The 12,739-nt window shown below is 62.1% G+C and overlaps 2 protein-coding genes across 2 annotated transcripts in view; both read left to right on the plus strand.

The window, feature by feature from the left end:
• Window positions 1–7,941, plus strand: part of JAKMIP1 (janus kinase and microtubule interacting protein 1) — a 47,879-nt gene extending 39,938 nt beyond the window's left edge. Inside the window, exons 18-21 of the mRNA XM_037529246.2 lie at window positions 1,126–1,329; window positions 2,197–2,262; window positions 4,963–5,007; window positions 6,034–7,941. Coding sequence (XP_037385143.1) covers window positions 1,126–1,329; window positions 2,197–2,262; window positions 4,963–5,007; window positions 6,034–6,063 — 345 coding nt within the window. The 3' untranslated portion in view covers window positions 6,064–7,941. The remainder of the gene's footprint in view (window positions 1–1,125; window positions 1,330–2,196; window positions 2,263–4,962; window positions 5,008–6,033) is intronic.
• Window positions 7,942–9,430: 1,489 nt separating this feature from the next.
• The window catches only part of CUNH4orf50 (chromosome unknown C4orf50 homolog), a 28,267-nt gene continuing 24,958 nt past the window's right edge, over window positions 9,431–12,739 (plus strand). The window contains exon 1 of the mRNA XM_037530539.1: window positions 9,431–9,702. Within this exon, the coding sequence (XP_037386436.1) occupies window positions 9,431–9,702 (272 nt within the window). The remainder of the gene's footprint in view (window positions 9,703–12,739) is intronic.

Genomic DNA, 12,739 nt, shown 5'->3' on the forward strand with positions numbered 1-12,739 from the left:
TTTCTGCGGGTGGGCCCCGCCTCTGGGTGCCCCCTCAGTCTCCAGCCGCCTGGGAGTTAGCGAAGGTTGTTTGCCCGTTTGCTCAGCCCAGTCAGATAACTGGGTCTCAGTAAATACCAGCTTCCAAGAGAAAGCTGACAGTTCCTTTTGCTTTTCTTTGTGCACATCGGGCCTGAGGCCAGTTTTACCCCCACCCTCTGCTGCAGCCTTGCTGGTGTCCTCACGTTGGTTCTTTCTAGTCGAGGCATCATTTGAGATGCTGAAAAGGAACTGTCTTTCCCACATGTTTGTTTACGCTTAAGAGTTTATTTACGCTTCACCCCCCACCGCCACCACAGAGTTCCCTGCAACAGGGAACAGGGCCCGGTCACTAAGGAGCACGGGCGGGAAAGCCATGAGCGAGGCCGGTGGTCAGAGCAACAGAGGCGCGTCCTAAGGCCATGCCACGTGCGCGCGCCAGCCCGGGCTCTGGGCTTCCTGGAGATGAAGGGAACGGCACCAAGTTTAGTTCGTACGGCGCAGGCTGGGTCCGCTGCTCCTGAGAGGGGGTCCCCCTGGGTGGGGCTGGGACCTGAGGTAACAGGCGTTTCAGGCGCGGCCACGGCAGAGATGAGCCAGCGGCCCCCTCGCCAGATGAAGCAGCGTCCCGGACCGGGTCCCCACAGATGTTCATCTCAAAATCATTTTACAAACTGGGGTTTGCCCGTAGGAAATGCAGAGTCGGTGCCTCCGGCCCCGCTGCCACGAGAGTCGGGGAGGAGAGCGGGCAGCCGGCGCGCAGGCTGCCGGTGCGGCTGGGACAGCTGTCCACCTCCCGGACCTTGGCGCCCATGTCCAGGCTCTGAGGCCACGGTGGGGGCAGGAGGCGGAGGTCTGCCCCGAGCCCAGGCGAGGGGGGCACCCGCTCTCGGTGCTAATTTCTGGGCACACGCTGTTAGGGCGTGTTTGAGGAACTGAACGGAGTAACCCGTGTCCTCAGACGCGTACAGCAGGGTTGAGGGGGGCCGTCTCCTCGGCCCCCGCCCCGCCCCGCCCGAGACCTGCCCTCTGCTGTCCTCCGGGCAATGCCCTGGCGGTTACCGTCCCCCCTTTGAGAGCTTCCACTGTCTGACTTGGGCTGCTCAGAAAATCCAGGAGCTGGAGGCCACGCTGTACAACGCGCTGCAGCAGGAGCCGGGGCGGAGGGCCGGCGAGGTGCTGAGCGAGGGCCAGCGGGAGGACCTGCAGGCGGCCGTGGAGAAGGTGCGCAGGCAGATCCTGCGGCAGAGCCGGGAGTTCGACAGCCAGGTCCTGCGAGAGCGCATGGAGCTGCTGCAGCAGGCCCAGCAGGTGAGGGGGCGCAGGTGAGGGGGTGCAGGTGAGGGGGAGCAGGTGAGGGGCACAGGTAAGGGGGCACATATAGCTACTGCAGCAGGCCCAGCAGATGAGGGAGTGGGGCTTGGCACTGGGGTGTCACTCAACGCCCTCCCCCGCTCCTCCAATCCCTGGTCCCTGCAGCGCCCTGATCCCTCTGATGGTGCCTGGGGTCCCGGGCACGTTGGCTGGAGGGCTGGTATGAGGCCAGCGTCTTGGAGGCCAGCTCGTGCATCTTGCGTGGACACCCCCCTGCCACAGCAGGGTGAGCCCAGCGATGGGGGTGCAGTGGCCCCGCTGCTTCTGGATGATGCATTTAAGTGGAAGAGCCCCCTGCCCCGCTAGGTGGATACAGCCCGCCAGGGCCCGCTCGACCCCTCTTCCCCAGCAGCCGTGGCCTGTCTCAGAGTCAAGACCGACAAACCCTGTAGGTCTGGGCAGGATCTGCCTCTCCGTCCTCCACCCTCCTCACCTCTGTGCTCAAGCGCCGCCTTCCCCGAGCACCCACATAAAGCAGCACCCTGCCCTGCACCTGCCCATTTCTCTTGACGCCCAAGGTGCCTCCATGCCTGGTGGGGTTTTGCAATCTGTTTTCAAGAGCACACGCTGTGTGGCTCTGTCCAGGCGTTTCCAGAACAGCAAAGCCAGTGTTCAGTGGTGGAGGCTGCAGTGGCATCTTGGGGCCCGGGGACCCCGGGGTGGGTAGAGGAGGCACCGGCTGTGGGTCGCCCAGGGGGTGTTTGTGCATTTCAGTGCTCGTGGGCCGCTCCGGGATCTGAGACGAGGAAGCAGCGTTGAAGCTGGAAACTTGTGTTTCCTGACATGGAGTTTCGTGTGTTTCAGAGAATCCGAGAGCTGGAGGATAAGCTGGAGATCCAGAAGCGGCACCTCAAGGAGCTGGAGGAGAAGGTGGGTAGTCGGGCTTGGCACCCCGAGTTTCTGGTCTGCCCCTTAGCTTGGGGGCTTTTCCCCTGCTGCCAGTTTCGTCATGCCCAGGGAAGAGCTGCTCGAGTCCTCCCTCCTCGGCCCCTTCTGCCCTCCCCAGAACGAGAACATTCAAAAAATGTAAGTAGCTCCATTAGGTGCTTTTCAGCAGGAAGACGGAAGCACAGTCCGGGGGCTGCTCCGCATGTGTGTCAGGCAAGAGGCGGGGCGGGGGGGGGGCTCCTGTTTTTCACAAAAGATCTTTTGCTCTTGACTCCGCCCCACGAGGCAGGCAAGTGGCCCTCTCTTTTATGAGCAGACAGATGAAAAGGTGACCGGGCTGGGATGTCCACTGGCGGCGGGGACTCTGGCTGTCCCTCCCATGGCCTCATCCATCTTAAACGACTCCCTGTGGCAAAGCCACTGCGTGTCCCTGGAAGTGCCCTCCCCCCAGTGACGGCCAGGGCACACTAGGCCCCAAGGGTCAGGTGTTGAAGCTGGAAACTTCCTGACACGGACAGTTATTTGCATGTTACAAGCGAGGAGGCAGCCGGAGACCCACCCAGACGCGGCTCCATGACCCCACGGAAGGTCGGGGTCTGCAGACACGGCCCCCGCCTGCACCAGGCAGTGATCAGGGTAGACAAGCAAGCCTGTGGTCCTTTGTCACGGCACTGACCACTTCCTGCTTGGCCCCCGGTGGCCATGAGCTCCTGGAGGACATGGGTCAGCTTCTCCCATCGCCTCTGCAGGGTCGTTCTGCCCATGGAATGGGGCGGCATGGAATGTGGAGGAGCACACGAGACACGGCGCTGTGTCGGGGCAGGCTCGCTGGTTACAGGGCTGGTGCTGCCCGGCCAGTGGGGCCACGTGCTGCGGGGGGAGTCTGAACCCTGCAGGACGGGTGTGATCACCCACGGAGAAGAGGGAGAGGGACTTTCTGGGCTTCAGCTGTTGGAGGAGAATCTTGGGAGGGACAAAGTGGCCGACGTCCCCAAGTCGCCAGAGGGAAGAAGGGGGCTCCTGCCAGCTCCCTGGAAGCCCTGGAGGGGCTTCAGGCCCACGTTCTCCCACCTCCCCTTCCCAGGCTATTTTGAAGACCCAAGGGAGCCAGGCTTGGCTGTTCTGGTTGTCCCGGTTCCCTGGGATAACCTGGCTTGGCAGACAGTTATACCTATGCCGCCCTCCTGTTGTCCCCAACCTGAGATGCTGGGGTGTCTGCCCCTCCTGTCCAGCCTGGGTGTCCTCATCCGCACCCATCCCCTAGGGTGGGTGTAAGGACACCTCTAGATCCCTAGGGTGGGTGTAAGGACACCTCTAGATCCCTAGGGTGGGTGTAAGGACACCTCTAGATGGAGGAGGGGAGACCCCGAGCCCCAGGCCCAGATGCTGTGGGTCCCCGACCTCCCCCCTACACCGCCCCGGCAGCTTTAGGAGTTTGTCGGAATACTGGGTCACAGAGGAAGAGATGACAGGAAAAGGCCTGAAAACACACTCCAGCTCTTCCTGCTGAGTGGAACAAGTCAGGCCCGACAGGCGTGCGTGAAACAGAGCTGGCTGCACTCTGTCTGTCCTTCGCGGGAGGAAAAATCAGTGTCAGGAAATGTCGGGGTCCCCTTTTGGTTCTTTTTCACTCTTTCTCAAAGCAACTGCTTGGGGCAGCTCCCTCCCCTGTCCCAGCCGGCCTCCCGGGGGGGCAGGCGCAGTGCAGGCGGCATCTGCTTAGCCTGCAGGGCTGGATACATCCCCAGATGCGCCCTTGGCCCAGCACTGGCCTGGGGAAGGCCCCAGATACCCCTGGCTGGGGCGTGTGGCTGGCCGCCTCTGCAGGGGGCTCTGGGCCCGTCCCTCCCGGTCTCCGGTCCCCAGGTAGAAAATGAGGAGCGCGAGATCGCCAAGGTCCCTCCTAGCCCACCTGGCGTGATTCCAGACCTTGTTCAGAAGTTAGAGGCTGTTTGGATTCTGATTTTTTTCAATAATCATATTGTCTTGTTTTGGAAAAACTGAAAGAATTGTTTTCAAAAGCCCCTGAGGACCACCTAAAACCCTGCAAATCCTTCTGAGAGAGCGAGCCCCGAGCAAGCCACCGGCGGGAGTCCGCGCTCACGCGGCCGCAATGTTCTTCCCCCTCCGGTCATGCTTCTCCCTGTCGCTCTTTATTTCTTGTGCGTGCAGCCTATCAGATGACACAGAGGGTTTTAGGCAGTGACTGTCTGGGAGTGGGAGCCCAGGCCGGGGGGGCGCAGGGCTGGGGTTCTGCTGCGAGCTGACCTGGGGCTTGTGACCCGGAGGGGCTCTCCCCGATGGCCGTGCACACGCGTGCCCAGGCCCACGGCCGGCGGGGCCTTCCCTGTCGGCACTGCCCGGCCCTGTCCCATAGGAAGGTCGAACCTCAGCCCCACAGTGTCCGGGTCCCTGGTGAAAACGCCCCTGTGAATTGGCTGGCGTTTGGGCGGTGTGTGGGGACAGCCCCCCGGAGTGGACGAGCTTGGGGCTGAAGTCGGCCGCGGAGCCCCCTCCTCCCTGCCTCGCCTCGGCCCCCGCCCCAGGGTTGCTGTTCTTGTAAACTGCTGCCACCAAGCTCCGTGCTGCATATCTCACACCTTTTTTCTTTTCTTTCCCCCCCTCCATTTTCTTTTGGCCTTATTTTATAGTTTTTGTTCCTTTTCTTGTTTTTCTCACTAGCATTCATTCTGTGGCCTTGATGACTTCCGTGAGCCAAGAACTCGGGTTGGTATCCTTGTAGTTTCGTGGGGAAAAAGGGTGATTTTCTAGAAAGGAGAATTCTCCCCAGTTCTGTCCAGAACTGCCCCTCCTGTCTGGAGGAGGCCTCGTTATTGGCAGCACAGCACCCCGGCTCACTGGGCCTGGGGTCCAGGTGTCGCAGGCCCGTCCCGGCCCTGGGAGGAAGGCCAGGAGCGAGGATGCGGGGTCCTGCTCAGCCCCCAATTGCATTTCCTCCTGAAGGGGGGCTTGTGTTTTTCCAAAGGTCCTTTCTGCTTTGGCTTTAGTTTCTGGCATCACCATTGTCTGTGGGTCAGTTGGGTCTGGACCAGAGTGGGCTCCTGGGGTCACGCATCTGCAGGATCCGGGGGTGACAGCAAGCCGTGGCCTGCACACAGAATGCCCAGGAAACTACAAAAGAGCCCCCAGCTCCTGCCCTCCTCCCCACCCTTGACCCCTCAGGCCTGGTTCTGGTCCAGTGCCTGGCCCAGGGACTCCAGATAGCCCTGACCTGGGCATTGAGCTCTGTACGACTTACCCTGAGTTTGGCCTCGGCACCCAAGTCCAACGCAGTCTCCCCGGTATGAGTGCCCAGTTTGGGACCGGGCCACCTGACTCCGAGAGCTGGAGTTCTGCCCCTGAATCTAGCCCTGGCTGAGAGCCCATGAGCACTGGGCATGCTTGCAGTGCCACTGGCAGCCTGGACCCCAGCTGAGCTCTGGTGTCTCGTGGCCACCCCTGGCCTGACCGCTGCCCAAGTCCCTGAGCCCAGGGCCGTGCCCAGCCAGGGTGCAGTGTGTTTGTGCAGTGAGTAAAGGAGGACCAGGGCCTGTCCGTGCACAGTGGCCCTGCACTGGATGACAGGCCAGGGAGTCCAGTGTCTTTGGTTCCTGATTGCGGGGGAGGCCCCTCAGTGGGCTGAGCTGGGGTGTTCAGGAGGCAGTGGAGCAGGGAGGCAGATAAGCTGGGACTTCACCAACCATTTGACCCCTTGGTTCCTGTGTCATTTCGTATTCTTTTTTGACTTCACAGGATAGAAAAAGAGCTCATGGAATAAACTGAGTCCCTAAAGCACCCCAACCCCACACAAACCAAAATTCAACAGCCAAACAAGCTACTCCACGCCCAAGGATTGACGCCAGGATTCAGCTGTGCTGGGCGACAGCTCCGGGGATGGCCTGTGGCATCGATGGCTGGGTCCTGACTGGCCAAACTGTGGGCACTCTACAGGGATGATAGGGTTTTGTCAAGCCCGGGGCCACATCTGAGTCTTGACTGTGCCACCTCCAAGAGCCCCAGGGGCAGAGACCTGCAGACCAGGAAACTAAGTGCAATTACCAGAAGATGCGTGATGGGGGCCTGTTGTCTGGGGACAGGCCTGGCCCTGCTCAGACCCTGCATGCTCTGGGGCAGCGTGTGCCCACTGGACACAGACTCTGTACATCTGTCTTCATGAGCTGTGCCTGGGCATCTGGCGTCTGCAGCCAGAGTGTCCCCGCGACTGTCCCTGTAGTCTGAACCCTCGGTCAAGCCTTACTCAGCAAGCCCTCTGGATCCACATGCAGCTGGATTGCCAGAGAGTGCAGAACCCCAACGAGGGGCTAGAGCCTCAGTCCCCTAGAAGGCCGACCTCAGGTGTAAGGACCTGCTGAGGAAGAAATGCTGGGAGGGAGCATGACCCCTGGAGTGCTGGGGGGAACGAGGCCCCCTCTGCTGTGGTCTGAGCCCAGGTCCCCCAACCACAGGGACCCACCCTGGCCCTGGGAGACCAGCCCCTGAAGGGGCCTCCAGGAGACAGCTGGCGCTGGGCGGCTGAGGAGGAGGGCAGGACCCTAGCTGTGAGAACCAGGTCCAGGGGGAACATGGGAAGAGAAGTTACTCTCAGAGGCTGTTGTTCTTTTTCTGGGGTGAGAGTTGGGGGAACTTCTTCAGAAGAAGACACCTGCTTCCAAACTTTTAGAAGATGTCCAAAATCACAGTGGATCAAGTGAAAGCAGCGGATGCTTCGAGGTTGGAAGAACTGGCTGGCGGCAAGGATGGGTTGACCCCAACGACGGGCAGACTCACCGCTCTGTGGTTGCTGGATGGTGAGAGCAATCCTGTGCTTTCTAGTGAGGGAAACCTTTGAAGAAACAAAAATGGCTGAAACTCAGGCCACCAAGGGAATCAGTGGGGGGTGGAGGGGCTGAAAGTTCTCTGATGGGCAAACCCAGGATGGGAAAGGATATGGACATCAGCATAGGACAGCCTGGTCAGTGGGGACGGATGCCCACCCCAACCCTAGGAGGGGTTCTAAGCAGACACTGCGGGGCAGCTGAGAAGTGACTGTTCTGAGGCCCAAAGTATTGCTATACCAGCTCGCCCGACTCACCAACATCAGTGACCAAATATGATGGACTGATGTCTTTGCTGGAAGAAACAGGGCTCCTAGCGCTTGGGGCGGGGGCGGGCAGACCCGGGCTCGAGCGAGTGTGAAAGAGCATGCCTGCTCCTCTGGGGCTGTGGAAACAAAAGCAGCACCGCTCTGCTGGCTGCTCACGAGGCTGGGAGGTGCACCCAGGTCTCTGGGCTGTCCCGCTGCACCGAGCGTCCACCCTCTCCCCAGCGCAGGGACATGTGGAGCTGTGGTCCTCGAGCCCCTCGCCCCGTCCTGTCTGCCTGGCTCGTCCACTCCGACCACAAGACAGGAATGGCGTCGGCTCTGAAGCTGGACTCGCCTGGGTCCGGGCCCACCCCAGCCACTTCCCTGCAGTGGACACTGCACAGTACCTGCAGCTCGGAATCTTCATCTCTTCTTCTGTGAAATGGGGGTCTGAGTCCCCAGGCAACACCTCACAAGAGGTCTTTTTTGGCCATAACTACAGGCACCCGAGACTCCAGGCTGCTGGGGGAGACCAGCAGGCAGATGGCTGAGACCTCTGAGGGAGCCGAGGGGACCCTGCCGGCCACGGGGCCTTTCTCTTTGGCCCCAGGAGAAGGCGCAGGCGGAGGAACGAGGCTCCCGCTGGCAGGTGCTGGAGCCGCCCGACTTTGGGAGCCTGACGCCCCCAGGAGGAGCCAGCATTTCTTGTAAGGGTCCGGGTGTTGCTTCCAGGGTCCCCGCCAGGGACAGAGTCATTATCCTCAGGAACCTCGAGCACATAGGTCACCCCAAATCCACCTGGCCATTGGGGTGACCCTCCCTGGTTTTTCGTTTGTGTTAGACAAAGGCAAACGGAACTTGGGTCTCTAAGACAGGAGTGATTGTGCAGCTGGGGGCCAAGCACCCGCTGAAGTCGGCTCCTGCCCGTCTGCAGGAGCTGCCGGTGGGGGCTCTCTCCCCTGGGGTTTTACACTGCAGAGAGGGTGATTCCCAGTTTCTTGTGAAAGACATTCCTGGGTTAGACGCTGGCAAAAGCTTTATTTCGCAAGGGTTGACATGCCTTTCAGAGATGAAGAAAGAACTGACAAGTTTTTGAGAGTAAAAGCTCTAATAAAAGGGAGGGAGAGTCTCTTCCATTAATTTTAACAGGGACGAAGCCTCTTGTTTCTCGTTTTCCTTTGCCCCGCGTCACACTGCACCAGCCCTGACCCTCCCGCCCCGAGGCCCTGCCTCCACCGTGCCCATCCTCGAAGGAGCCCCTGGCCAGGGGCTCTAAATACTCCAGGGAACCCCGCACTGTCCTCAGAGAGACCCCGAAGGCCTTGACCTGAAGCTCAAGGCTGATCCCAAATGCGATGGAGTGGCCCTCCCTCTTCTGCTCCCCCTCCTGCCACCGCCTGGGGCTGGCCCGGAGGCTCCTGGCCTGAGGGTCTCGCCCCTCCTCCAGCTGGGTCTGTCCTCTTCCTCATGCCTGCAGCCTGGCTCCCTCCCCCAGGACACATTCTCAAGGGGGGGCGGGGCCGGGTGGGGTCTTGGTGTCGCCCAGATGTGAATCCTGATGCCAGCTCCCATCTGCGGTCGGGACAAGCCCCTCCACCTCCGGGGCCTCTGTCCCCTGCTCCACGAAGTGAGGGAGGGTGCCCACCCTCAGGCTGCGGGAGAGGTGGCTCAGTCTGGAGGCCACCCAGGCTGGCGTGATGCCCGCGGCACCAGCTGCCCAGCCCTCTGCCCGGGGACTCCAGGTCCTCGCTGGCTGCAGAGCCCACGCAGACGTGGCGCAGGATTCCACTGCCGTGGGGAGACCCCAGGTCCCCGCCGAGCCGACGCCTCCCTGTTGGCTTATTGGGCATTTCAGTCCACGTGACTTTTCTCGAGACTCTCGCCCTGGAGGGCCCCGCGTGTGTAAAACGAGACGCGTTCATCCATATTGCATGACGCCAGAGACCCGCTCATCAATAATCCACGCCCTGCCCTCCTGGAAGGCCTCCCCTGCGCGCCCGAGGCCGCAGCCAGCTCCATCTGCCGGGAGCCCAGCGCAGGCCCCCGCCCCGCAGCACCGCATCCAGGATGGAGGCTGCCCGAGGGCGGACTGAAAGGACTTTCCGCTACGTGGTCAGGGCCCCGGGCGGCGACGGCTCTGACGTGATGAACGTGGACATGAAGATCGACACCCGCTGGGTGTTCCAGGAGGCGGACGGGGGCGGCGAGGGCCCGGAGGAGAGGACCGGGAGCCCGGGCGCGGGCGAGGGGACCCCCCGGAGGCAGCTGGAGCCCCCGGAGCAGAAGCTGCCGGCGGCTGTGCACAGGCACGAGGTGGCGGAGTCGGGGCTGAGGCGCAGGTAAATATGTCACCTGGAGCCTTCGCGCGTCTACACCAGCGCCGCACCCTGTCAGGATGCTCAGGGCTGGCCGTGTCCTGCCTGCCAGCCCTGTCTTGGGTCCTTCTCTTTCCTGCCTCTGCTCCTGTGACGGGCGCTGAGCCTGCAGAGGGGGTCCGAGCTCCGCTCTGGGCCAGCTGACGAGGGGTGTAGGGAGCCGGGACCGCCCCCTCTGCTCCGCCATGTCTCTGGCTCTGCCCGCAACCCACTCGGCTTCCCGTGGCCCAGCTGGCGTGGGCAGCCTGGCCCGGAGGCCAGCAGCACCGGCTCCCCCAAGGGTCCCTCCCGCCCCAAGGGCAAAGTCGCCTCCTGCGGTTGCTGAGTGGCCGGTGGCGCTTCGGCGCGCCCGCCGTCGTCGTGATGGAGGATCTGCCTGTCTCCTGCCGCTGAGCTCCGGTGTGAGTTCGTGTTTCTGCAGGAGCTGACCCGGCCCACAGGGTGGGCATCTGGGTCCAGGCCATTCTGAAGCCCAAGCGGGTCCTGGTCACTGATACCAGGTCTCACCTCTCTCAGAGGCCCGGGGGAAGGCAGGGCCACCCGACAGCTCAGCAGCACCCCAGCTGCCAGGCGTCTTGGATTTGCCGGGACGGCCATTTTCTTGTCTTCCCTTCATTTAATAAAGGCGAGGCGTGAAGCGTGTATTTACATGGGATTCGCTTTTTCCTCCCGTCTAACACTTCTCACGCGGGGACAGCCCCGGGCCGGAAGCTACACCTCGGCTCTGTGATCGTCGGTTCAGCCGAGTGGGTTATTCGGTGACCTGCACCGATACCCCCGGGGGCTGCGAGACCCAGCTCAGCTGTCGCGGGTGCTGGGAGGCCCCCCCGGGCAGGTGGACACCGTGCCCTCCCGTGTCCTCTCAGGGCCATCCTTCTGCGTGTCTGTGTCCTCATCTCTCTCCCACCGGGACCCCGGTCACGTTGGATCAGGACCCAGCCCAGTGACCTCACTTTGACCTGATCACCCCATTAACACCTTATCTCAAAATGTAGTCACATGAGGTCGTGGGGCTTAGGCGTCCACATATGAGCTGTGTGGGGTCACACTTCTGCCCCCACATAAGCCTAGGACGGGGAGCTGGGAGACGGGGCCCTGGCCCGGGGGGCCCAGCAGCGCAGCCCACAGGTGGTCATGCCCCTGCACCTTCCTCCAGAAAAGTGGGTGCGAAGACCAGAAGCCGGTGATGGGCAGGAGACCCCCGCTGAGAGCAGGGGCTCCAGGACACATGGAGAGGCAGGGCCTCCGGGGCCGGGGCTGCCCTGGGCCCCCCTGGGAGGCGGGATCTGTGTCCTTCTCTGGAGAAGGGTGCTCACCTGGCGGCAGCGGGGCTGGTGGGAGGGGCCCCCAGACGGGTGGAGGCGGAGGCCACGCGTGGATTCTGTCACGCTCGTTCCAGATGAGGACAATGAGGCCGAGACGCATCATCCAGGGTCTTTAACAGCTGACGCCGGGGCCTGAAGGCCCCGTCTGGGTTTCTGGCTAGTGACACCGTGGGCTGGCGCAGCTGGGCGGAGCGCGTGGCGGGGCCTGCCGGAGCTCACTCCAATCACAGTGCTCAAATCCAAACATGGCTACGACAAAAACAAGGCAACGGCGCTGTCACAACTCACTGAGAGAACCTCGCCCCCTCCTACGGCACGTCCTGGTTCCTGCTCATGTCTGATCTCAAGGCCACGGCGGCCACGGCGGCCACGGCGTAGACACCACGAGGGTTCACGCCGCGCTGGGCACTGCCAGAGTGATTGACATGGATGACGGTTTCTGCTCGTTAGCTGAATCAATCCTTCACCCAAAAGCAACCCCTGAACTCAGAGGCTTCCTGAGTCCACGGAACTCAAGCGCGGGGCCATTAAGTGGCTTCTTCAGGATCGTGCTCCCCGTCGCGTGCGGGAACTTGGACTTGAACTTCCCAGAGGACGGCCGGCACCCAGGAGCCTGTGCCCAGGAGAGGAGCTGCCCGCTGCTGCCCTGAGGCAGTCCCTGGTCGCGAGGACTGGGCAGCTCAGCGTAGTCATCGCCGAACGCCTCGGTGGAGTCCGTATTGTGAGGGAGCGTGTCCTGTCACTGCTGGGACAGAGGACCACCCGCTGGGTGGCGTGACCAGCACAGCTGCGCCTCGCAGGGTTCTGGAGCCAGAGATGGAAATCGGCCTCCCTGGGCAGCATGAAGTTGGGAGGGCGCCCTGCAGAGGCTGCGACCGCCTCTTTGTCTTCGCTGCGTCCACACCTGCCTGCCCTGCTCCGGCCCTGCCCCTCCCCCCGCCCGAGGGTGGTCACGTGGTTGCAGGGGACAGGGTGTCACCTCTGCCCCGGGACAGCTTGACTGCAGCTGGGGTCGCCCACACGACCCAGGCCCGCCCCCACCGCTGGATCTTTAGCTTAATGACACCTACGGTCCCGGGAGCTGGGGCTTACCTGGGAGGCATTACTCAGCCGTCAGGGTGAGGTGGGAGTAATGTCAGAATTAAATGCTGTCTCCGGTCTCATGTTCCAGGTAGTCTCAAAAACTCAGAAAAGGTCTTTTCTTGTTCTTTTCAGACATCAGCACATTTTATAGCCAGCCAGGAGGTGCTTGGCCCGACTCCCCACTGACCTGGGGCCACTCCCGGCTTGGGTCCAGGAAGACCTTGGCCATAATCCTCAGGAGGGCTCAGTCCCTCTGGTACATTCGAGACCCTCTCCGGGGGCCTGGCAGCTGCGTCCGGAGGGGGTTCCGTGGCCTTACTGTGGATGACACTGTATCGTTTCATGTACTCTTCACAATCACCCCTGAGCGGGGCACACTCACCTCTGTCTCCCAGATGGACACTGAGGGGCACAGTGGTGAACAGGCCGGTGAGGCCCATGTCTGATAAGTGGCAGAGCCAGGCGGCCACGCCAGGTCCTCGCCAGGGTTGTGGGGCTCGGCCCAGCCGAGCAGGAGTCCTGTATGGCCTGGGGCAAAGGCGTGAGGACGCGCAGTTAGTCTGAGAAGACGGCGAGCACATCCGCCAGGGCTC

Source organism: Talpa occidentalis, unplaced genomic scaffold (assembly GCF_014898055.3).
Source record: "Talpa occidentalis isolate TD23 unplaced genomic scaffold, MPIMG_talOcc4v2.1 talOcc4.6, whole genome shotgun sequence".
In the NCBI taxonomy this organism is placed as follows: Eukaryota; Metazoa; Chordata; class Mammalia; order Eulipotyphla; family Talpidae; genus Talpa; species Talpa occidentalis.